General features: G+C 41.5%; 1 protein-coding gene across 8 annotated transcripts in view; it reads right to left on the reverse strand.

Moving 5' to 3' along the window:
• The window catches only part of KLHL8 (kelch like family member 8), a 58,757-nt gene that overhangs the window by 17,849 nt on the left and 14,933 nt on the right, over window positions 1-25,975 (reverse strand). For 7 of the 8 annotated variants that reach the window (XM_070047923.1, XM_008267650.4, XM_017347450.3 and 4 more), the window contains 3 exons: window positions 23,182-23,544; window positions 8,378-8,926; window positions 2,975-3,161 (listed from right to left, as the gene is read on the reverse strand). In XM_070047923.1, coding sequence (XP_069904024.1) covers window positions 2,975-3,161; window positions 8,378-8,926; window positions 23,182-23,394 — 949 coding nt within the window. In that variant the 5' untranslated portion in view covers window positions 23,395-23,544. The remainder of the gene's footprint in view (window positions 1-2,974; window positions 3,162-8,377; window positions 8,927-23,181; window positions 23,545-25,975) is intronic. The other variant, XM_051820183.2, reaches the window with a different exon arrangement.

A 25,975-nucleotide genomic window follows, 5' to 3' on the forward strand; every position in this document is an offset into this window, starting at 1 on the left:
CCTTGGCCCCCACCCCAGCCCACCTCCACCCGAGCCTCACTCACCCGAGCTGTTCAGCCCTGACTGGCTAGGCCCAGTGGGAAGAGGATTGCCGTGGGCTAGCAAAGGCCGTCTTATTGCCGCTTGGATAGATCTTATAGCTTGAGAGTTTAGCAGGGGAACTGTTTTCTGAAGATAATGAAGACTAAGATCTGAAAAACGTGATTTTTTTTCCTTCTTTTGTAATACTTCTGATTGGGGGGTGGTATCTGTGGAAATGTTCATTTTAAAGAAAAAAAATCTGTGCCTTTGTTGTGATGGTGGCACACTTGGGTGTGCCTATAGCAGGTCTGCTCCCCAGCAGGCCTTTCATTGATTGTACCGACTGCAAGGCTGCTGGGAAGTGCAGTCTATTTGGTTGATGAGCTCTGAGTACTATTTTGGAATGTAATCTCACATCCTCAGCCAAAGATGCTATCTCTGGGCCTCTAGTTTCCCGTCTCTCAGTCCAAATAAAGCCATTTCTCCTGAAAAAAAAAAAAAAAAAAAAAAAAAAAAAAAAAAAGATGCTGCTTGGAACACCTATTTCTCTCCTGAATCCAGCTTCCTGTTAGTGCCGATCCTGGAAGGAAGAAGAATTGAGTTTCTGGCTCCGGGCTTTGGCCTGGCCCAGCACAAGTTGTTGCAGGCATTGAGGAATAAACCAACTGATCTGAGTTCTCTGTCTATTCCTATGCCTCTCGAATACATAAAACTAATTAAAATTTAAGAAAATACTTTAGTGAATTCACTGAATTGGACACATAAAAATAATTACAATGGCAAATTTTATGTTATACATCCGACAACTAAAAAAAAACAAATAGAAGAAAACACTATAGTGTGTGATTCAGGAGGGCCTGACTCCCAGAGTTTTTGACTCAGCAGGTTTGGAGCAGGTCTAAGAATTTATATTTCTAACAAGTTCCCAAGTGAATGCTGATGCTGCTGGTCCAGGGTGAACACGTCCTTCACACTCTGAGAGGTACTGACTATCTTAAAAGGGAAAGCCCAAAAGCCCTAGCTTCCAGGACCTAATTTCCTCTCCTCTCCTCTCTTTTTTTCTCTCAAACATGATTCATGTTCCTGCAATATGCCCAAAACACTTATTCTTGGTGTTCCTATAGCACTTTGGGTAACAATCATTCACTTAGCACATAGAATTTTGCAACGATCTAGCATGCTGACATCTGTCACCAAAGTTTAAGCTAGTTCAAGACTGTGTTTGGGGCCAGTGTTGTGGCGCAGGTTAATTCCCCAGCCTGTGGCACTGGCATCCCATATGGGTGCCAGTTCTAGTCCTGGCTGCTCCTCTTCCAATCCAGCTCTTTGCTATGGCCTGGGAAAGCAGTGGAAGATGGCCCAAGGGCTTGGGCCCCTGCACCCATGTGGGAAACCCAGAAGCAGCTCCTGGCTTCGGATGGGCTCAGTTGGACCCAGCCGTTGTCGCCATTTGGGGAGTAAACCAGCGGATGGAAGACCTTTCTCTCTGTCTTTCCCTCTCACTATCTGTAACTCTACCTCCCAAATAAATAAAATCTTAAAAAAAAAAACAAAAAACAAAAAACAAAAAACAAAAAACTGTGTGTTAAGCATTTATGTGGTAACAAAGGTTAACACAGTGCATGGCATGTATTAGACATTCAATAAATATAAAATGTACTGAGTACTCCTTTTCCTAACTGTCACTCAGAAGAACATCTATTTATTATTCAAAACTAAGGCTGAGGTCTACCCTTTTTTTTTGAAGATTTACTTATTTATTTGAGAGGCAGACTTACAGAGAGAGGGAGAGACAGAGCAGGAGGACTTCCACCTGCTGGTTCACTTCCCAAATGGCTACAACAGCTAGAGCTGAGCCTATTCAAAGCCAGGAGCCAGGAGCTTTTTCCAGGTCTCCAAATGGGTGCAGGGGCCCAATCACTTGGGCCATCTTTTGCTGCTTTTCCCAGGCACATTAGCCGGGAGCTGCATTGAAAGTGGAGCAGCCAGTACTCAAATGATGTGATGCCCTTATGTGATGCTAGCACACACACACACACACAATTTTCATGGGAAAACATAGCCTAAAAATAGTGGCAAATAAAAGTGAAACTGCAGACTCCTTAAAAAAAAAAAAAAAAAGAGCCTTAGATTCTAAGAATTTAATATGGTTGATTATACAAATGTTAGGATATTTTAGTGACATTCTTTTGATCTGGAAAAATGCAAAAATATTTAGGGGCAAGCATTTGATTCAACAGTTAAGATGCCTCTTAGAACATCTGCATCCCATTTTCGAGTCCCTGCTTCAAGCCCTGACTCTGCTTCCAATCCAGCTTTCTGCTAATGCACCATGCTGGGAGGCAGCATATGATGGTTCAAGGATTTGGGTCTCCAGCAACCACATGGGAGAACCAGCATGAGTTCCAGGTTCCTGATTCCTAGTGCAGCCCTGGCTATTGCAGGCATCTACAGATTGAATCAGTGGATGGAAGTCACCACTCTCTCTTTCTACCTCTCAAGTCCACACATAAGATTTAAAATAAATATTTAATCATGCAATATGTATCAAACTCCAACATTTAGCATTAGGAATACAAGCCTAAATCTAAATATACTTACCTGTGTTTGAAGAACTTAAGACACATCAAATAAGTACTAGAATACAATATAAGAAAACAGTTCAAACAAATTGTTATAAAAGCATAAATAAAAAGAGGAGTTAATTCTACCGAGAAGAATTGGGGAAGACCTCATCCAGGACCTGTTATGGCTTTCTAATAATGTGGCTTCTCATTAAAATAATCTAAATAATGTATAGTAAGAATTATGAATATATATAAAACCTTAATTGACAATTATTACTTTAAACCAATCCAATACTAATTATCCTACAAGTACATTTGGGCATGCATAACTAATCCTCAAGTAAAACAAAGATTCTTCCAGCAAAGTCAATAAAATGAGTAATTACCAGCAGTATGCTTCCTTGGCGTAGTCCGAATGGAGTATTCAAAGTCAGGTACTGCTCTGCTACTCAAATGAAGGTGGTAATTTCTTGCTTCATCCAATAAATCTCTGCATTTTAGATTTTGCTTGACAATCTGTTCTTTTGCCACAACACCCATAAGAAAGTCAACTGGCAACAATGGCAGACGAACCTAAAATCATGAATAGTTATGAGATAAAATCAAGGGGTAATAAAATAGTTTATTCTTTCACCAGAGTTAAGGTGTAGTGGGTAAGGCCACTGCCTGCAACATGGGCATCCCATATGAGCACTGATTCTAGTCCTGACTGCTCCACTTATTTACTCACTTAAGTACTTGAAAGTCAGTTACAGAGAGGTAGAGGCAGAAAGAAAGAAAGAGAGAGAGAGAGAGAGAGAGAGAGATCTTCCATGTGCTGGTTCACTCCCCAGATGGCTGCCAACAGCCAGAGCTGCACCAATCTGAAGCCAGGAGCCAGGAACTTCTTCCAGGTCTCCCACGAGGATGCAGGAGCCCAAGGACTTGGGCCATCTTCCACTGCTTTCCCAGGCCATAGCAGAGAGCTGGATCGGAAGTGGAGCAGCCAAGACTTGAACCAGCGCCTAAATGCGATGGCGGCTTTCCCTGCTACACCACAGCACTGGCTCCCTGCTCCACTTCTGATCCAGTTCTCTGATAATGGCCTAGGAAAAGTGCTTGGGCCCCTGCCCAGAGTGAAAGACCTGAAAGAAACTCCTGGCTCCTGGTTGTGGCCTTGCCCAGCCCTGGCTGTTGTAGCCATCTGGGGAGTGATCCAATAGATGAAAGATCTCTCTCTCTATCTCACCCTCTCTCTCTGTAATTCTGACTTTCAAATAAGTAAATAAATTAAAAAACTAAAACAAAAACAAAAACAAAAAAACCTTGGCTGGCGCCGTGGCTCACTTGGCTAATCCTGCGCCTGCGGTGCCAGCACCCCGGGTTCTAGTCCTAGGTTCTAGGTTGGGATTCTGTCCCGGTTGCTCCTCTTCTAGTCCAGCTCTCTGCTGTAGCCCGGGAAGGCAGTGGAGGATGGCCCAAGTGCTTGGGCCCTGCATCTACATGGGAGACCAGGAGGAAGTACCTGGCTCCTGGCTTCAGATCAGTGCAGCACGCCAGCTGTGGCAGCCATTTTGGGGGTGAACCAACGGAAAGAAGACCTTTCTCTCTGTCTCTCTCTAACTCTGCCTGTCAAAAAAACCCAAAAAACAAAAAACCTATTCTCTACTTTCACTGCAGTATTTTTTTTTAAATGTATTTATTTCACACACACACTCTATTTTTACGTTTCAAATATATAAATCTTAAAAAATATTTCATAAGGGCTTTCTAATATGTTAACGAAATTCAATTTATCAATTTTAAAGCAATTTCCAGTACCAGTCTATACTAATGAAATCAGACTATATGTTATGTATATTCACCAACTTTAAATATAGATTTACGTTGGAGAGGGCATTTGCTTAGCAGTTGTATCACTGGTTGCAATGACTATGTCCTGGATCAGAGTGTCTGGATTTGATACTGCCTCCAGCTCCTGACTCCAGCTTCTTGCTAACACAGACCCTGGAAGGCAGCAGTTCTGGCTCAAGTTCTTGGGTTCCTGCCACTCATATGTGAAATTCCGTTTCCAGTTCCCAGCTTTGGTGTAATTCCAGCTCTGGCCATTGTAGGCATTTAAGGAGTGGACTAGCAGACAGGAAAGCAGACATGAGTGTTCTCTCTGCCTCTCAAATAAATAAAAAATAATTGAAAAAAACAGATTTAAGTATCACAAATAATTCAATTGTTTCTATTCAAATTACTCACTTCCAAAAACAGTACTAACATAATCATAAGGCCCCTTAGCTGCTAAAGGAAAGGGTCATTGATAAAACTGTCCTGCTTTGTTCTTTTGCCTTTTTCAGCTAATACAGAACATATGGAAATGTGATCTATTTTGCTTTAAAAATGCATTCATGGGGCTGTTTCGAGTCATGGCTGCTCCACTTCTAATCCAGCTTCCTGCTAATGTGCCTGGAAAAGCAGAAGATGGACCAAGTACTTGGGCCCCTGTACCCACGTGCGAGACCCGAAAGAAGCTCCAGGCTCCTGGCTTCGGATTGGCTCAGCTCCAGCTGTTGCAGTCACTTGGGGAATGAACCAGAGGAATGGAAGACCTCTCTCTTTCTCTTTCTTTCTCTCTCTCTGCTTCTGGGTAACTCTTTCAAATAAATAAATAAATCTTTTTAAAAAATGCATTCACATATGAAATAAATGTTATTTTCTCCAAATCCATGCTCTTTGAAGGGTCATACAAGTATATTGCAGAAAGTTTGTGGGAAAATGGAATTAAAAGTTCAATTTTGATTTTCATTTCATTTGAAAAGTATAGAGATTCAGATCTTTCAGCCCCTGGTTCATTCTCTAAATGTCCACAAAATTTAGGGCTAGGTCAGGTTGAAGCCATGAGCCCAGAACTGACTCTGAGCCTCCCAAAGAGGTGGCAGATACCCAAGTTCTTCAGCCATCACCTGCTGCCTCCCAGGGTGTTCATTAACAAGAAGCTAGATAGAAGTGGAAAAGCTGGGACTCGAAACAGGCACTCTGACATGGTTTTCAAAGTAATTCTGAGATCCAAAAGTGTCCTAAACTTTGACAGTCATCTGAATGTATTCTGATATGGGATACAAGCACCCCGAGTTGACTGCACCAAATATCTGCTCCGATACATGTAAGTGCAAAAAAATTCTGAAACCCACAGAACTGTCATAGCATTTTCCATGAACTTTTTGAGAACCCCTACTATATAAAGGATGTATCTATTCTCTCCGTACAGGCACTCACCATTCTTCTCTTAAAGATGTACTGATTTCCTAGTGGATTAACGGGATGATCAAGGCAGACAGTACTGTTTTGAGTTAAAAGCACACATACATAGGAGGTTGAGTCTGACCTCTTTTCCCCACTGCAAGACCCCACTGCAGTGGTCCCCTTACCTATCACCATGGCCCCCTTGAATGAAGTCTCCCTATCCTAAAACAGGAAAAAAGAATACACATTCAAGTAAAATACAACTGCAGGAAAATGAAACTACGGTTTTGTTAACAAACTGGTTTTCAAAGTAATTCTGAAATCCAAAAGTGTTCTGAACTTTGATAGTCATATGAATGCATAATTATTGCTATATGTGCTTTAAAAATACATCAAACTCATTACAGTCATACTTTAAGTTTACATCATCTGAAAACACTAGCAATTAAAAACAATTTGAGGAGTCGGCCCTGTGGAGTAATAGGTTAAGCATCCACCTGAGGCACCGGCATCCATATAGGTTTCAGTTTGAGTCCCGGATGCTCCACTTCCAGTCTACCTCCCTGCTGATGACCTGGGAAAGCAGCAGAAGATGGCCCAAGTGCTTAGGCCCCTGCACCTGAGTGAGAGACCTGGAAGAAGCTCCTGGCTCCTGGCTTCAGATCATCTCAGCTCTGGCCACTGGGGAGTGAAGCAACAGACAGAAGCCCTCTCCCTCTTTCTGTAACTCTGCCTCTCAAGTAAATAAATAAATATTTTTTAAAAATTTGCATTCTCAATATTTTAAAAATTTTTGATACTATGAAACTACTTATATTATTGAAAATCAGCATAATTATCACCAATTTTATACCAATTTTATCAAGTACAGTTTTAACAAATCATTTAATTTTGAAAAGTTAAAAAGAATGATCCTTTTTATATTTTTAAAATATAAAAAAAAAGAGAGAGAGAGAGAACACTAGATTCCATTTGCCATCTAATCCCCAAATGCCTGCAACAGCTGGGATTAGGTTAGAGCTGAAGATGGAAGCCAAGAGGCCCATCCATGTCTCCCACAGTAGTGGCAGGAACCCAGTTACTTCAGTCATTACTGTTGCCTTCCCCAGTATTAGCGGAAAGCTGGAGTCAGAGGCAAGACCCAGGAATCAAACCCAGGTACTCCAATGAAGGATGCAAATGTTTTCCTCAGCATCTTAATCCCTAGGTTAAATGCCTGCCCTTACTCCTCTTTTAAGTAGCATCATAAAACTTCTCAAGAATACATGAAGAATGGGGATGACATTGCGGCACAGTAGTTAAGCTGCCACCTGCAACATTGGCATCCCGTATGAGTGCAAGTTTGAGTCCTGGCTACTCCACTTCTGATCTATTTCCCTGCTAATGTGCCTGGGTAAGCAGGAGAAGATGGCCCAAGTATCTGGGCCCTTGCCCCCTACATAGGAGACCTGGATGGAGTTCTAGACTCCTGCCTTCAGCATGGCCCAACCCCAGCACTGCGGCCATTTGTGGAGTGAACCAGCAGATGGTAGACCTCTGTGTGTGTGTGTGTGTATCTTCCTCTCTGTAACTCTGCTTTTCAAATAAATAAATAAATCTTAAAAAAAGAGAGAAGGAAGGGGAAGAAGAGGAAGAAAAACGAGAGGAAAATGAAAGACAGACTCCAAAGGGTGTATTTATTATCTCCCTATCCAAGTAATCCCTGTTAGCAGTCAAAAACATCAAAATAAATAATACAGAAACACACTTCTGATTAAAAAAAAAAAAAAAAAAGACTCTGATGAGGGGAGAAATGAAAAGTAGTACCTTATGCTTCTTTCCAGAATAAATCTATATGCATTAGCAAGCTGTACTTTCATTAACATTAAAATTTAGAAACTTTATAAAACAATTAATATTATATTCATTTAGAGCTATTTCCGCAGGACCATGTTCTATCAGCATAAATAAAATACCGCTTGCGGCCGGCGCCGCAGCTCAATAGGCTAATCCTCCACCTAGCGGCGCCGGCACACCAGGTTCTAGTCCCGGTCGGGGCGCCAGATTCTTTCCCGGTTGCCCCTCTTCCAGGCCAGCTCTCTGCTGTGGCCAGGGAGTGCAGTGGAGGATTACCCAAGTGCTTGGGCCCTGCACCCCATGGGAGACCAGGAGAAGCACCTGGCTCCTGGCTTCGGATCAGCGCGGTGCGCCGGCTGCAACACGCTAGCCGTGGTGGCCATTGGAGGGTGAACCAACGGCAAAAGGAAGACCTTTCTCTCTGTCTCTCTCACTATCCACTCTGCCTGTCAAAAAAAAAAAACAAAACAAAAAAAACCCTTGTTATTATATTAATGAAATACTGTAAATATCCAGGTTAAAAAGCAGACAATATTACTAATGCAAATGTGACAAATTTAAACTGACCCTCCTTATATAGAATAACAATAGAAAAGTAAAAGTTAAAGCCGTTTTCATAATCGTACCATATCAATGACTTCTATATTCCTTAAAATGATTTCCACTTTTCATATAAATTAAACATGTTGATTTGCTTCCCTATCATTTCATTTCTGCATATAATGTTATCTCAGCCCTACCTGTGCAAGTGTTTCATCCAACCATTTGGAATGATGCTGAGGATTAGCAAGAAGCCACTTGATGGCAGCACTGTAGACTTGCTTTTCATTCTCAATATTTAGGTCACTGGAGGACAAAAGCTTGTGAAGGTGCTGAGGTGACACACTTACGAAGTCTTCACACTCCACTACTTCAGGAAAGTGTTCACAGGCATACTGATCTGCCATGTCCATTAAGTCTATGCGGTTGTGACTTTCTGCAAAGGCTCTGACTGCTAGGCAATTGGAGGGATGAAAATGTAACTTCATGTATTCACAACAAGCTCTGGCCACCAGTTCAACCTGCAGAATACAGGCTGCATATAAGAGAGGCTGGACATTGTCAACAGTCAAAGTGAGCCGTGAAGAATAGACAAACTTTACCAAGTCTTCTATTGTGTCACCATCAAAATCTCTGATCTCAATCAATGTTTGCTTGGCTTCAGCCATTTCAGAAAGAAACATAGCTCTGAAATAGGGAATAACACAAGCCAATACCAGTCTGTGACAAGAGATGAGCTTTGAACCAACCTGTTCAAAACAAGACAGGACAGTTTAATATAAAAATCTGCTTTAGAACAGCAAAGAGCATGTATTGAAGCAAGGACAAAAACTCTATATATAGACAAATTTATAGAGTATTAATGTTTTAATAATTTAATCCTTTGGTCACTTACTTTTGGTCTAGGCCAGCTGCCTAAAAAAGGCCATTTTCATCTTCCAAATGAGCTACTTCTGTAATATATCAGGGTATTTCAAAGTTCACAGAAAAATGTAATTAAAAGATAAATTAATTTTGGTGCAAAAGTTTTTGAAATTCATGCAGTCTTTTCATATATGTATTTTCTAAGAACTTACTGAAGACCTCTCTATGCATGGCTTTCAAAATTTTTTTACATTAAAATGAACTTTATCTTTTAATTCCATTTACTATGATCTTTTTGAAGTACCTCTGTTATGTACAATGAACTATGATTTGTCTATATTACCTCATATTTCTGAAACATTTTATGAATTAATGAGAATAGCAGCATACATTCCATTCTTTTGTAATTATTGTGTGCAGCCACTATTTTAAAGAATTTTCATATCCTAATTCATTTAATTGCCCCAGTACCCCTACAAATAGGCACTAGAGGTTGAATATCCTTTATCTGAAATGCTGGAGCCAGAAATGTTTCAGAGTTGAGGTTGTTTTTTTTTTTTTCAAGATTTCAGAATATGCGCAGACTTTTATCAGTTGAGAATCCTTAACCCAAAAGTCCCAAAGGTGAAACTGAAACTTTTTGAGCACTGACATTATGCTCAAAAAGTTTCACATTTGGGGGCAGGCCTCTGGCACATTAGCTAAGCTGCCACTTAGGACACTCGCATGGATCCAATATCAGAATGCCTGAGTTCAAGTTCTGGGTCTGCTTCCAATTCTAGCTTCCTGCTAATGCACACCCTAGGAGACAGCAGATGATGGCTCAAGTACTTGGATCCTTGCTACCCATGTGGGAGATCCAGATTGAGGTTCTGGGCTCCTGCTGTAGGCTTGGTCCAGCCTAGACCATTACAGGCATTTGGGGAGTGAACTAGCAAATGGAAGATCTCTTTCTGCCTTTCAAACAAAATAATTTAAAAAAATATATATTTTTTCAAGTTTCAGATTTGGAGCACTTCAGATTTTCTCATTAGGGATGCTCAATGTGTATTATTATCTGCAACTGACCAACTGAAAAACTAGGCACAGAGTAAATAAATCAATATTTAATATTTACTGAGTTTGAGGTTTTTTCATTTTCTAGTTATTTTGAAATGATATACTTTGTATAATAAAAACATCTTGAAATCTCACAACCTTGATGAAAAATCAAATTGCTTCCAACAATGTGCCATTACAAACAATACAGTAGTGAACTTTTCTGTAACTTAATCTTTATTAAGTTTGTATAAATACAAATGCTCCTTCAAAGTTAGGTACAATGCAGACAACACTGTCAGACTGTCCACTGCTAAATTATTTTAAAAATCTTGTTTTAATTTTTTAAAACATTTATTTTTAGAGAGAGAGCACACACGCAAGATCTTGTATCTGTGCATTCATTCCCAAAATGCCAGCAATAGCCAGGGCTGGGCCAAGCAAAAGCTAGGTACCCTGAACTCCATTCAGGCTTCCCACGTGGCTAGCAGGGACCCAAGTTCTTGAGCCATCATCTGTTGCCTCCCAGTGCGCACACCAGTGCAAAGCTGGAATTAGATATGAGACTCAAACCATCACTCTAATATGGGATATAGGTGATCCAAGCAGAGGTTTAACCACTGTGTCATAATGACCACCTTTGCTGAGCTACCTCTACCAGATCCTGAATGTTAACTTCAGAAATTGTTGCCAATCTGATGAATAAAAATATTATATCATTGTATATCATTTTTACTAGTCAGACTGAATCATTCATGAGTTTTGGGATTCTGGTCTTCAGTGAACTATGGATTTTTCTAGGTTATTCGTAAGAATTCCTCACACATTCAGAATATTAGGCATTTGTCATATCTATTTCACAAGTCTACTTTTTCTTTATACTTTGCTTTTAAATTTTATTCTCTATAGATTTTTATGTAATTAAATCAATCTTTATGATTCTTGCTTTATGTAGACTGCTTGAAATAATAATTAATCTAATATTCCATAAATGTTTACTTCTCATATTTTTCTATTTTAATGGTTTTATGTTTTATACTATAATATCCTCTTTTGATATGATTATCTAGTTTTCCTGTTACTTTATATTTTGATTATATAATAAGTTTATATTTTAGTCTCATTATTAGAGATTTTAAAGTGAAAACTTTAGACATAAATGATTTTGCGTCTAAATGGCCCTCCTACTTTGTTTTCATTAATATAGAAGAAGAATAGCTGTCACTTATTTCAACAAGTACAAGATGATCATTTCTGTTACACCTCAATAAGTTTAACAGAACTACATGGCAGGATTTAGATTCTATTGAGACTCAAGTTATAATGTAGACTACAACATAAAGCTTGGCCTATTTTCAAATTCACTTCAGCCCTAAAATGGGATCTGATCTCTAATACTAAATACTGTAAACACAGTTTAAAAACATCCTTTCAAAAATCATCTGCACATTCTACCACTATGATTCATTTTCTATGCATATATTTGTAAAACTTATGATATAAATTTCTTCAGTTACTAACCTGCCAATACTCTGTTACACAATAGCACTATAAAATAGGGCGCCACAATTTCCAGATGATAATTACTTCACTATTGCCTTCCCCATCCAAGCTGTACAAACCAATGGCTAACAGGCTATTTTCATTTTGCTTTTAATGAAGCTCTACTCCTCTACAACTCAATTTTTCTCTCTCAAATAAACTAAAATGTGGTTATTTAACAAACACTTTGATGTGTCCTCTTATAGTATATATTCATCTTAACTTTAAAACAATCTTTGACCCAATATACATGAAATATAAACATTCAAAAATCTGTTTGGTATGTTTGATCCTATCTGAAAGGCCATAGCTTGCCTCATGTGACTTTTTTTTTTCTTTTTGACAGGCAGAGTGGACAGTGAGAGAGAGAGAGAGAGAGAGAAAGGTCTTCCTTTGCCGTTGGTTCACCCTCCAATGGCCGCCGCGGCCAGCGCGCTGCGCTGATCCGATGGCAGGAGCCAGGTACTTATCCTGGTCTCCCATGGGGTGCAGGGCCCAAGGACTTGGGTAATCCTCCACTGCACTCCCTGGCCACAGCAGAGAGCTGGCCTGGAAGAGGGGCAACCGGGACAGAATCCAGCGCCCTGACCGGGACTAGTACCCGGTATGCCGGCGCCGCAAGGCGAAGGATTAGCCTAGTGAGCCGCGGCGCCGGCCAGTGCACTTTCTTAACTTACAAGAAAAGACAGTGTCAGAGCATGCCCATGACTCTAGACTTCTAGTTCTAGCCACCCCTGATATTAGAAAAAGGCCCAAATAACAGTTGCTTTATGCAATGATCTGCCATTAAGGAGATCCAACAAGTCCAGTCCACCCCCAAATAGCAGCACCTCTTTTCTATGCAAAAAGCCAAAGCATTGGACAAACAGCTGTTGTGACAGAGGCTGGCTTCTCTGCCCACTCTGCCAAAAAACCTGGCAACTGGGATCAGAATCACAAAACCTGTTGGACCTTCACTCAAGCCAGCATTATTACTGAGGGATTGGTCCAGGGTCATTGTTGTGTTACAGGTAGGATCATAAATTATTGTACTCTTCTATTATAACCCCCTCTCCTGAGATTCCCCAACCTTTTACGACTTCCAGATACTTTTCCAGCCAGATAGACCCCCCCCCCCGCCCCGCCCAGGACACTCAGTATCCTTTGGTTGTCCTTCACCATACCTCATAAAATATCCCTTCAGGACCGCTTTTCATTACAAATTAACCCAGGGGATTGGGTCTACGTAAAAACCCACCACCTAAAGCCACTCCAACTTCCACTCCAAACCAGTTGAAGTAGGCCTTGTTTGGTCCTTTCAACTAACTCCCACCACTCTGCTGCCAAATTGTTAGGCTTTCCCTCCTGGATTTATTTTTCCAGATTAAAGTTCACAGGGACCCAGGAAGACAACAAGGGAGGGGCTCCAAGGAGTTGGTGGCAGTTACAAGCCCTGACCCCGCTACCTCCCTCTGTCTCAATGCCATTCCAGAGGATTTTGAAGAGGAAGACATGCCTATTCACAAAACTGTAAGATCCTCACAATGTCTGATCCTGGACAATTTTATGATCTTGTCCTGACTCTTCTTAAAAGCTGCCATGCTCCTAACCAAAGGGAACAGAAACACTTCACTTTGTGTGGGACTATCTCCTCCAGGGTGACTTCGTTGATCACACTTTTGAGTGTCATTCTGTTTGAGCTCTAATAAGTCAAAAGGATTTTCTTGCTGTTTCTCCTGGCTACTGCCCTGTCTCCCTCCTGCCTAGTCCCCGTGCAGCATTTTCTTACTACATGTCTCTTAGAACATACACTCAGGGCCAGAGCTGTGGTGCAGTGGGCTAAGCCTCCACCTGTGATGCCTGCATCCTGTGTGGGTGCCAGTTTTTTTTGTGTCCTAGCTGCTCCTCTTCTGGTTCAACTCTCTGCTTATGGCCTGGGAAACCAGGGCCTCTGCACCACATGGGAGGCTTGGAGGAAGCTCCAGGCTCCTGGCTTCGGATTGGCCGGGCTCTGGCCATTGTGGCCATTTGCAGAGTGAACCAGCAGATGGAATGATGGAAGACCTCTCCCTCTATTAACTCTGCCTCTCAAATAAATAAATAAACCTTTAAAAAAAAAAGAACATTCAGTTTCCTCATGTTTAAGTAACACACACACAAATCTTGCTAACGACTGCTGGCTGTGCCTCTCCTTCCTCCTCTGCCTAAACTGCCCGCCTTGCCCCACAATCCACCTGAGTCAACACCACGCACACCTCTCAGTTAAAACTCTCAATGTTAATGTGGTTCCCCACAACCAATTTCTACCAATTCCTCTAACCACACATATTCACCGTAAGAGCTGTCATCCCAAGGTTCAAGACCAAGTCAGTCAACTCCTTGGCAATCGCACAAAATCAACAAGGCTCGAACCTGCTAACAAGGGAAAACAAAACAAAACAAAACAAACAAAAAACCCAGGAGGTCTCTATTTATTTATTCCTAGAGGAAGAATGCTGTTTTTATTTCAATCAGGTCTCATTCTGGACACTACTCACAGATTGGCAGACAGGGCATCCAAAATTCAACAGCAGTTGTCTGAACCTTGGAGTAACTGGTTTCAGAAACCCTTCTGGATACTGTAGCTTGTGCCTCTTCTCACTCCACTCACAGTAATTTTCCTTCTTGTATTTTTAGGACCATGCCTTCTCCAGCTGCTGAGACAACTCATCCAATCAATGGTTCAAAATTTAACTCAAACCCATGTTGTTAATATTCTCCTGTTAAGGGATGTTCCGTATCAACCACTGCCCTAACTCTGCCAGCACTGGGACAGGGAGGAACCACTTCCCTAACTATGTCCCTTCTCAGCAGGAAGCAGCAAGTGAGACCGCCTCAGTCTCTGTTCCCTAGTCCCATCCCTGATCCAGGGACCCAGGACCCTTTTCCATTCAATATCCGAAGTTTTTTCCTTCTCTTTATATACACACACACACACACACACACACACACACACACAAGACTGATATGATATGTTAGGACTTGCTAGATTGCTGGCACACAGCTAACTTTACACCAGGCAAACTGAGCCCAATTAAAAACAACCCTGAAGTTGTCACCATGGAATTTTATGCCTAAGATTCTGCTCTGTATCTCACAGCCCTAGCTAGGAACATCCAGAGCTAATAAGACCCCACTTCGTAAATTGCTGACTTTGATAAACACCAATCAAAGGGCATCCTGCCTGGTCAGGCCTGCCTTATTGCTGTGGACCCAGATATCTGCACGTCCACATGTCCCACTCCCAAGAAACAGCATAAATAGGTTGTTGCTCCCTGCCTAGGGATTCCAAATCTCTTCAAAGACCACTACCACCCCACCCCACCCGACCCCCCACCCCAACCTTTCCTCTGCTATCCTGTTTTTGACTTATCAGGGCATAACACCCACCCCCACTCCCCCAAAACCTAACACTACATTCATTTAAAAACCTATACAATTGAAACAATCTAGTTAGGCATTTTCAGGGTTAAATAAACAATGGCCTAGAGATAGAAATATTTGAATACCCCATTCCAAGCAACATTAAAAAGATCAAAATACTGATTTCCTAGCTGAACTGATGAAAGCAAAGATGACCATCATTTAATGCCAAATCCTAAAGACTTTAAGACTTATTTATTTGAAAGAGTAAAGTAGAGAGAGATGGGGTTGTGGGGGACGGGAGGGACACAACTCTCTCATCTACTCGTTTACTCCCAAATGGCTGCAAAGACTGAGACAGGGACAGGCCAAAGCCAGAAATCCTGAACTCCCTCTGAGAGGGTCTCCCAAATGGGTGGCTGGGGCCCAAATACTTAGGTCATTATCTGCTCCCTTCCCGGGGAGCTGGACAAGAAGTAGAAAAGCTAAGACTCAGAATGGCACTGCAATTTGAGATAACAGGGTTGCAAGCTGCAGCTTAACTTTCTGCACCTCAATGTTGGCCCCAAGACTAATTTTTTTTTAACGTTAACATTTTCTAATTATTTATTTGAAAAGCAGACTGACACACACACAGGATGAGAGAGATCTTTGATCTGCTGGTCTGCTCCCCAAATGCCTATAACATCTGGGGCTGATTATGGCTGAAGCCCGGAGACTGGAACACTACGCAGGCCTCCTACATGGCTAGCAGGGACCCATGTACTACAGCTGTTATCTGCTGCCTACCAGGCAGCTGGGAAGGAAGCAGATGTGGAACTTGACCCTAGGCACACTATATGGACATGGGCATCCCAAGCAGGGGCTTAACCCACTGTGCCACAATGCCAGCCCCAGGACTTCTTAATATAGAATGTTTAGGTGTTAAATATAGGCTCATGTTCTCAATGATTTCTCTTGCATTAGATTATGTCTGTGCTGGCTGGCGCCGCGGCTCAATAGGCTAATCCTCCGCCTTGTGGCGCTGGCACACCGGGTTCTAGTCCCAGTCAGGGCGCTGGATTCTGTCCCAGTTGCCCCTCTTCCAGGCCAACCCTCTGCTGTGGCCCGGGAGTGCAGTGGAGGATGGCCCAAGTGCTTGGGTCCTGCACCCCATGGAAGACCAGGAGAAGCACTTGGCTCCTGCCATAGGATCAGCGCGGTGCACCGGCCGCTGCGCACCAGCCGTGGCGGCCATTGGAGGGTGAACCAATGGCAAAAAAAAGAAAAAAGGAAGACCTTTCTCTCTGTCTCTCTCTCTCTCACTGTCCACTCTGCCTGTCAAAAAAAATAAAAAATAAAATAAAAAAGATTATGTCTGTGCTATAGTCTGGATGTTCCCCTCAATGTCATGTGTTGAGACTTACTTCCCAATATAGTGGTGTAGAGTTTAGGACGCGAATAAATCATAAGGATCCAGTACTCATAAATGGATTAGTGCCTTATAAAAGGGCTGGAGAAAATTAAGGTCTTTTTGCCCTTCTGCCATATGAGGATTCATTTTAGGACATAGCAACAAGGCACTACCTTGGAAGGAGACATGCCAGGCCTGCTGGTGCCTTGATCTGGGACTTCCCAGACTTTAGAATGGAAATACACTGTTATTATAATTATTACTACTTATAAGTCACTTAGTCTGTGATATTTTGCTATGGAACCATAAATGAACTAAGTCTGCTTTCAGATGAGGAGTGAACTGTAGGGCCGGCGCTGTGGCACAGCAGGTTGAGCCTCTGCCTGCGGTGCAAGCATCCCATGTGGGCTCCAGTTCATGTCCCAGCTGCTCCTCTTCCAATCGGCTCTCTGCTTATGCCCTGGGAAAGCAGTGGAGGACGAGTCAAGTGCTTGGGCCCCTACACCCATGTTGAAGACCTGAGAAGCTCCTGGCTCCAGATCAGCTCCGCTCTGGCTGACATGGCCATTTGGGGAGTAAACCAGCAGATGGAAGACCTCTCTCCCTCTCTCTAACTCTGCCTCTCAAATAAATAAATAATTAAATAAATCTTTTAAAAAAAAGGAATTAACTGTTATAAGGGTAATAATGTTTATAATTTCTATATCTTGGAAATATACTCTTACAATATAGTTCATACATTTTGTTTCTGTGTAATCGTTCTCAGCATTTATTCTTACCTGGTCATTTGTAAATTTTAATGGTAAATAATTATGTCACTTAAATCTTGAAAAGGTTTATTAGATCTATAAAAAAAATCACAGAAATAGGCCGGCGCTGCGGCTCAATAGGCTAATCCTCTGCCTGCGGCGCCGGTACCCCGGGTTCTAGTCCCGGTTGGGGCGCCAGATTCTGTCCTGGTTGCCCCTCTTCCAGGCCAGCTCTCTGCTGTGGCCAGGGAGTGCAGTGGAGGATGGCCCAAGTGGTTGGGCCCTGCACCCCATGGGAGACCAGGAGAAGCACCTGGCTCCTGGCTTCAGATCAGCACGATGCGCTGGCCGCAGTGCACCAGCTGCAGCGGCCACTGGAGGGTAAACCAATGGCAAAAGGAAGACCTTTCTCTCTGTCTCTCACTGTCCACTCTGCCTGTCAAAAAAAAAAAAAAAAAAAGAAGAAGAAGAAGAAGAAGAAGCACTGCTCTGTGTCCGCCGGAACAAATTCTTAAAAAAAAAAAAAAATCACAGAAACACTTTCAAAAACTAAGCCAAATAATACAAATGAGATGTATTTAGTGGTGATATGAAGGAAATTTATGGGGGTTGTCCCTCTCTAACCTCTATTAACTTCTTCAAGTAAAATTAACTATGATCTTTAATAAGTACAATAACATTTCCTCAAATTACATAATGCATGAGTAAAAGCATTTTTGTAAATGCTATTTTTATTCATCTATAACATAAAATCTAAGCAGTGAGTACAATATTCCTTAGGACAAATTCCTCTGCCTATTCCCCAAGCTGCTGCCGATAAGGACCTGTCCCATATGTATTTTAAAGTTACCATTGTAAATATTGTTTAAAATTTTGGGGGCCAGCGCTGTGGTGTAGCGGGTTAAACGCCGCCTGCAGCACCAATTTGAGACCCGGTTGCTCCACTTCCAATCCAGCTTTCTGCTATGGCCTGGGAAAGCAGTAGATGACCAAAGCACCTGTGTGGGAGACCCAGAGGAAGCTCGTGGCTCCTGGCTTCAGATCGGCACAGCTCCAGCAGTTGCAGCCATCTGGGGAGTGAACCAGTGGATGGAAGACCTCTCTCTCTCTCTCTCTGCCCCTCCTCCTCTGTGTAACTCTGACTTTCAAATAAATCTTTAAAAAGAAAATACTGTCACAAACAAGTTTGCTTCTCTTTGCAATGACCTCATGGTAATATGTGAGGGTACTTCAAAAAGTTCATGAATTACAAGACAGGATTATGTTGATAGAAAAGAGTTTTGAAACCTGTACCAGTTTTTTCATAAAATGCATTTCTCATGAATTTTTTGAAGTATCCTTGTATGTGAAGCTTTTCCAATCATCTCTCAGACAGAATAGTCCTCTCCTATGCTTCCATAAAAACAACAATGGCCGGATCAGCGCGGTGCGCTGGCCGCAGCGCACCCACCATGGCAACCATTGGAGGGTGAACCAACAGCAAAAAAAAAAGGAAGACCTTTTTCTCTGTCTCTCTCACTGTCCACTCTGCCTGTCAAAAAACACACACACACACAATGGCAACCACTAAATTTTTGTTACAATTAGCTGTGTATGTGCTTATCTCTGGCTGAACTTCAAAGTCCTTCAAGGCAAGTACAATTATATTATTCAAATTTGTGTTCTCCATGCTCTAGGGTAAGACCTTGGTAAGTATCTCCTGAATGAATTATTTGCAGTTTCTAAAACAGGTCCTTACTATGGAATTAAAAAAATAGGCTTATGACTTTATAATTTTAACAGTAAAACAACATTTTCATTAAGTATCCTTCTAAAATGTTTTTCCTAAGAGACAGATGTTTGGTCTGGCAGTAAGGATGCCCACATCCCACATCAGAGTACCCAGGTAACATACCCGCTCTGGTTCCTGACTCCAGTTTCCAGCTAATATGGACCCTGGGAAGTAATGGTGATGCCTTGAGTAACTGTGTTCCTGCTACACACTGGGAAACTTGGACTGAGTTCTCAGCCCCAAGCTTATGCCTTGGCCCAACAGCTGCTGTAGGCATTTGAGAAATGAACCAGTGAATGAGAATTCTCTTTCAAATAATTAAAAATTTAAAAAGAAAAGGATTTCTCTAATTGTTTCGTTAAAAAAATCTGAAAGTTGAAGAAATACGAAATCAGAATTAAGGAATGGGAAGGCATTTGGCCTTACATTTAAGCTGCTGGTTGAAACACCTACATCCCACATCAGAGTACCTGGCTTTGGCTCCTAATTCCAGCTTCCTCCTAATGTGGATCTGGGAGGCCGTGCTGATGGTTCAACAGCTGGGTCCAGTTCCTAGTTTGGCTCCAGGCTTCAACCCCAACTATGGACTGTTGTGGGCATTTAAGAAATGAACCATCAGATAGAAGCTCTCTTTCTCTCTCGCTCTGTCTCTCAAAACATTTTTGTTTTTTCAATAAAGAACTAATGAGGCCAGCATTATGGTGCAGTGGGTTAAGCCATTGCCTGTGAAGCTTCCTATATCAGAGAGTCAGAGTCCTGGCTCCTCTTCTTCCAACCCAACTCTCTACTATTATGCTTTGGGAAGGCAGAAGATGGCCCAAGTACTTGGAACCATGCCATTCACATGAGAGACCCGGATGGAGTTCTTGGTTCCTGGCTTCAGCCTGACCCAGTCCTGACCATTGAACCAAGGGATGTTAGATCTGTCTCTTCCTCTAAGTCTACCTTTCAAATAAAAAATTTTTTTAAAAAAGAATGAAGAAGTCTTGTATTTAAGCTGCCAGTTAGGACACCTCCATCCCATGTCAGAATACCTGGGTTCAATATACGGCTTTGGCTCCTGATTCCAGCATTCTGTTAATTTGGACCCTGGGAGGTAGTGGTGATGGCTCAACAGTTGGGAAGACCTGGATTCTGTTCCTGGGTTGTCTCCAGGCTTTAGCCCCAACTATGGGCCATTGAAGGCATTTGGGAGTGAACCATCAGACAAGAACTTTTTATCTATCTCATTCTGTCTCTTAAAACAAAATATGGGGGCTGGTGCTACGGCACAGTGGGTTAAAGCCCCAGCCTGCAGTGCCGGCATCCCATTTGGGCATCAGTTCAAGTCCTGGCTGCTCCACTTCCAATCTGGCTCTCTGCTATGGCCGGAGAAAGCAGTAGAAGATGGCCCAAGTGCTTGGGCCCCTGTACCCATGTGGGAGACTCAGAAGAAGCTCCTGCCTTCGCATCAGTTCAGTTCTGGCTGTTGCGGCCATTTGGGGAGTGAAACAACAGATGGAAGACCTTTCTCTCTCTCTCTGGCTCTACCTCTCTATGTAATTCTTTCAAATAAATAAAATAAATCTTTAAAAGAAACTGGGAGACTAGTGCTGTGGCATACAGGGTAAAGCCGCTGCCTACAATGGCATCCCATATGGGTGCTGGTTTGAGAACCGCACTTCTGATCCAACTCCCTGTACATGTGCCTGGGAAAGAAGTGGAGGATAGCCTAAGTGCTTGGATAAACCAGGCCAGGATAGCTTCTGACTCCTTGCTTCAGCCTAGCCCAGCTCCAGCTGCTGTGGCCATTTGGGGAGTGAACAAGTGGATAGAAGATCACTCTCTGTCTCTCTCTCCCACTCTGTGTCACTCTACCTTTCAAACAAAAATAAATCTCAAAAAGAAAAAAAAAGAAATGTTACAGATCTGAACTGCAATTATTTCTAAAGAATAGGAGAATATAACATAGAACTATCTGATACTCTGATATGTATTATTTAATATGTATCATGCAGTGGATATTTAATATTTGCTAAATCAATCAATGGGACTTTGCATGAATTTATTCATTTACTCTTCACAAAAACAATCATCATCTTAATTTTACTGGTGAGGAAATAAAAATCACAGTCAATCCTTTTAAACCAGCCCTAGTGGAGTATTCTCATTCCTAAGGAACTGTCACTGCTTAAAACATGGTAATATTGAGTCTCCCACCAATGATTCTACTAAAATTTTCATTCCAACCCACTGCTATATTACCCAAAAAAGCTAAAGTTATAAGTCTAGTCAATACTTTCCCTAGGCTGGCGCCGTGGCTCACTAGGCTAATCCTCTGCCTAGCGGCGCCAGGTTCTAGTCCCAGTCGGGGCGCTGGATTCTGTCCCGGTTGCCCCTCTTCCAGGCCAGCTCTCTGCTGTGGCCCAGGAGTGCAGTGGAGGATGGCCCAAGTGCTTGGGCCCTGCACCCCATGGGAGACCAGGATAAGCACCTGGCTCCTGCCATCAGATCAGCGCGGTGCGCTGGCTGCAGCGCGCTGGCCGCGGCGGCTATTGGAGGGTGAACCAACGGCAAAGGAAGACCTTTCTCTCTGTCTCTCTCACTATCCACTCTGCCTGTCAAAAAAAAAAAAAACAAAAAACAAAAAACAAAAAACAAAAAAACTTTCCCTTGCGTGGTGAGATCCTTATTTCTCACTGAAGACATTTTATAAAAATTATCCTGATAGCCTATAAAATTATTCTAAAATTCAAGTAAAAATTTTACAAAATTGGGAATATTATATGTAATTATCTTCCATGTGTATTGGTTCACTGAACTGATCATTAAATTTAAATAACTTATGTTACATTTAATTTGGCCTATTCCAGTGTGAGTCACTAAATTTCACACTAGGGTTGAAAACTGGAATAAGAGTATGAATCTAAACATGGATCAAAGAGCCTCCTCTGTGTTCCTTCATTAACATCTACACATGGCTAAATTTCACACAGAGCTAGTACAGATCTGTAGAACGGATTTCTTCTAAATATGTTAGGATACAGAAATACTTAAGAACACTAAGAGTTCAAGGAAAAATAATTATAGGTCAGTTATCCATAGTGCAACACTGCAGTACTACACACTCTGGGCCTGAAATACAAAATCTGTTCTTTCAGTTTATGGATTTTTGCTCAGTGTCCCTGGATACTGGGAACTCTAAGAACTGCTATCAGGAATAGAAATCAAAATCCACAATCTCTAAGTAGAAAATCTTATATGGAAAATGCTGCATAGATGTGTATAAATCTCAAAAAAAAAAATTCACTAAGAAAGTATTTTAAATGTACAATGGGAGATAATCAGAACATACACTCTTCCACACTGCTTTATTACTTTTCTAGTCTTGTTAAAACTTTCTTCTGTAGCACAACATAATATTATAGACCAGAGGCTTAAAGACTTTTTCATCATACCTAAACAAACTCTTTCTCTATCAGGTATACATAAACAATCTCACTTAAGAAATGATAGTGGGGCCAGCGTTGTGGTGTAGTGAGTAAAGCCACCACCTGCAACGCTGGTGTCCCATTTGGGCACCAGTTCACGTCCATATGCTTTGTTTCCGATCCAGATCTTTGTAAACGGCTTGGGAAAAGCAACAGAAGATGGTCCAAATGTTTAGGCCCCTGCCACCCACATGGGAGACCTGGATGAAGCTCCTGTCCCCTGGCTTCAACCTGGCCCAGCACTGGCTGTTGTGGCCATTTGGGGAGTGAACCTGCAGATGGAAGCACTCTCTCTCTCTGTCTGGCCCTTTCTCTCTGTAACTCTTTTAAAAGAAATATATCTTAAAAAAAAAAAAAATGATAGCAATGATGTAGAGACTACCAAAACTGGGACACAACAGTAAAATCTGCACGTAAGTAAATGACCAAGAATTCCTGACTTTTAAGCTCTGGTAAGGAAATACATCAAGACTTTTTCATTCACAAGTTAAAAGTTTATTTCAGCAGTGGTAACATAATAATTTAACTAATCATACCTATTTGTTGTCCTGCAGTTCTAGAACTGTTACAATTAAGAAATAAAGAATGTCAATATTAAATCAGTAATTTTATCTCAGCTAACTTTTCTTCATTTACCCTTCCCCCAGTTCCTTCCCCTTCAATAAAAAAGGATTAAGACTAAGACCATTCTTACAAATAAGTGTATCACCAAAAATTTGCCTGTATGGTTACAGAAATCTTCATTTTTTTATAATACACAGAACTTGGGGAAAGTAAGAAAAAAATGTAGTCTAACCTTTAGTGTGACATCACAAAGTTCTCCATTTTCATAAAATCGAAGAAGAGAGCCATGAAAATCTTTCCAAGCTTCATTTGCTTCAAAAATAAAGGAGTCTTCTCCATCACCATCACCAACTGAAGACCTGTTCTTTATCTGCTGCTGCTGTTGCTTTTTTCCCTTTGTGAAGTGATTCCTTGCTTGCTTTCCATTCACAGATTCTGAAGCCATTTGCAAGACTCTTTTTAAATGTAGCTCTTTCCTCGGACATCACATTTATTCTTTCTTAAAAGATGGAGACCAGGTAGGAGGTAGATGCAACCACTAAACTTCAGACATTTTTCAAAATCTACACAACTGGCACTGTACAGTTTGCTGATACTGAAAAAATACAACACAACACAAAGAGAAACCAAAAGAAAAATAAATTCTACTGTAAATAACTATAAATTAATACTACATACGTAAAATAACCACATCTATTTTACTGAAGAAAAGTTTACTATTTAATATTGAAAAAAGAATAACTAGCTCTTATGTCATATATCACATAATTCACTTCAACTGATTATTGTGTCTCAGTACAGGAACTCTTAAATTCTAATGAGAACTCAGTAGTATATGATTTTTACGATGCAGAATGCATTAGTTTCAGAAAGAGAGCTATGAGCCATAAATCCTAAGTTCAGAAACTTTACCCAACTATTTAAGGAAAAAACATAAGGTTATTTCGACTGAGTTACTTTCATCCTAGATTAAAAAGTCAGATCATGGTACTACCACTTAGCAACTGTATTACTTTAGTCAAATGACAACCTGCTTCAACCTCAGTTATCTCTTCTGTGAAACAGATATCACCAACAGGAATATTTTGAGGATACAAAAATTATACTACTAGGCATAGGAATTGCTGAATTGTTAAAAAGATCTCCTTTTGTCTGTACTTTCACAGTCTATTCATATTTACACGTAAAACCAAAGTTAATTTCATTATCAAAGCATATCTGATGAATGTCCATACCACGAAGAGTTTTGTGGTACAAATATACTTTGGAGGGGACAACAGGGAGTAAAGTCACTGCCTGCAATGCAGGCATCCCATATAGGCATTGGTTCTTGTCCTGGCTGCTCCACTTCCAATCCAGCTCCCTGCTACTGGTCTCAGAAAAGCAACAGAAGATGGCCCAAGTATTTGAGCCCCTGCTACCCATGTGGAAGACCTGGAAGAAGCTCCTGGCTCCTGGCTTCGGCCTGGCCCATCCTTGGCCATTGTGGCCATCTAGGGGTGAACCAACAGATGTAAGATCTCTCTCTCTCTCTGCGACTCTGACTTTCAAATAAATGAATAAATCTTGAAAAAAACAAAAACAAAAACAGGGGTTGGCGCTGTGGAATAGTAGGCTAAGCCTCCACCTTTGGTGCCGGTATCCCATATGGGTACCCGTTCATGTCCCTTTTCCAATCCAGCTCTCTGCTATGGCCTGGGAAAGCAGTGGAAGATAGCCCAAGTGCTTGAGCCCCTGCAACCACGTGGGAGACCTGGAAGAAGCCTCTGGCTCCCAGCTTCGGCCACTGCAGTCATTTGAGGAGTGAACCACTGATGAAAGACCTTTCTGTCTCTCCCTCTCTGTCTATAACACTCTCTCTCAAATAAATGAATAAATCCATCTTAAAAAAAATACAGAGACTGGAACATAGATTTTTTTTTTAAGTAAAAACATCTGTTCTACCATTTATTGGCTGTATGAATGTTTTTTAAGGCTTCACCAACCTTCCATTTCATCTATCAACAGGGATACCTATCTACCTTACACTAAGAATTACATCAAATGCAATAATGGATTTACAAGTGCTTATAAAATTATAAGCCATTTTGCAAATATTTTGCATAGCAAGCCATACTTATTATGAAATTTCAGAAAATTACAGACACCTTAGCCAGCATATTAGCTGAATTAGGTTCTTTATTGTGAATCTCATCACTTCCAGCTTCTGACAGGAACCAAAATGACAACATAAGACTACAAATTATGGCTATTAATATCTTCTTAAAGTTTCTGTGGCAGACACACACAACACTAACCGCCAACAAGTCAGTCCTCATACAATCTCTTTATGTGTGGGTAGAACCTGTGACTTGCCTCTAATCACAAGAACTTGGGAAGTCAGTGAGACACCACTCTTTTGATTCGGTTGCTTAACACTGAGTGAGCACATTGCAAAGAGAGGCTACTGTGCAGACCTTGAAGAACAAACTACTGCAGAACAGCCATATCACAGAGAACTACATGCAGCTCCTAGGACCTGAAGGTCTATACCTCATAGTCAGTAAAAAGCAAAGGCTCATAGTCAGATGAGGGTACTTCAGGAAGTTTGTGGAAAACCAGAGTTAAAAACCTAAGTGTATTTTTGTGCAATCTACAAATAGCTTTTATAATACTATGTATTTTCTGGGGCCAGTGCTATGGCATAGTGGGTTAAGCCACTGTCTGCAGGGTCAGCATCCCATATGGGAGCCAGTTTATGTCCACGCTGCTCTATTTCCAATCCAGCTCCCTGGTAATGGCTTGAGAAAGGCAGCAGAAGATGGCACAAGTACTTAGGCCCCTACCACCCACATGGGAGACCAGAATGAAGCTCCTGGCTTCAACCTGGCCCAGCCCTGACCATCGCAGCCATTTGAAGAATGAACCAGTGGATGGAAGATCTCTCCCTGCCTTCCTCTCTCTCTGTAACTCCCCCTTTCAAATAAATAAATATTTTTTTAAAAAAATTATATATCTTCCATGAACTTTTTCAAATACCTTTATTG

Source organism: Oryctolagus cuniculus, chromosome 8 (assembly GCF_964237555.1).
Source record: "Oryctolagus cuniculus chromosome 8, mOryCun1.1, whole genome shotgun sequence".
Taxonomy (NCBI): domain Eukaryota; kingdom Metazoa; phylum Chordata; class Mammalia; order Lagomorpha; family Leporidae; genus Oryctolagus; species Oryctolagus cuniculus.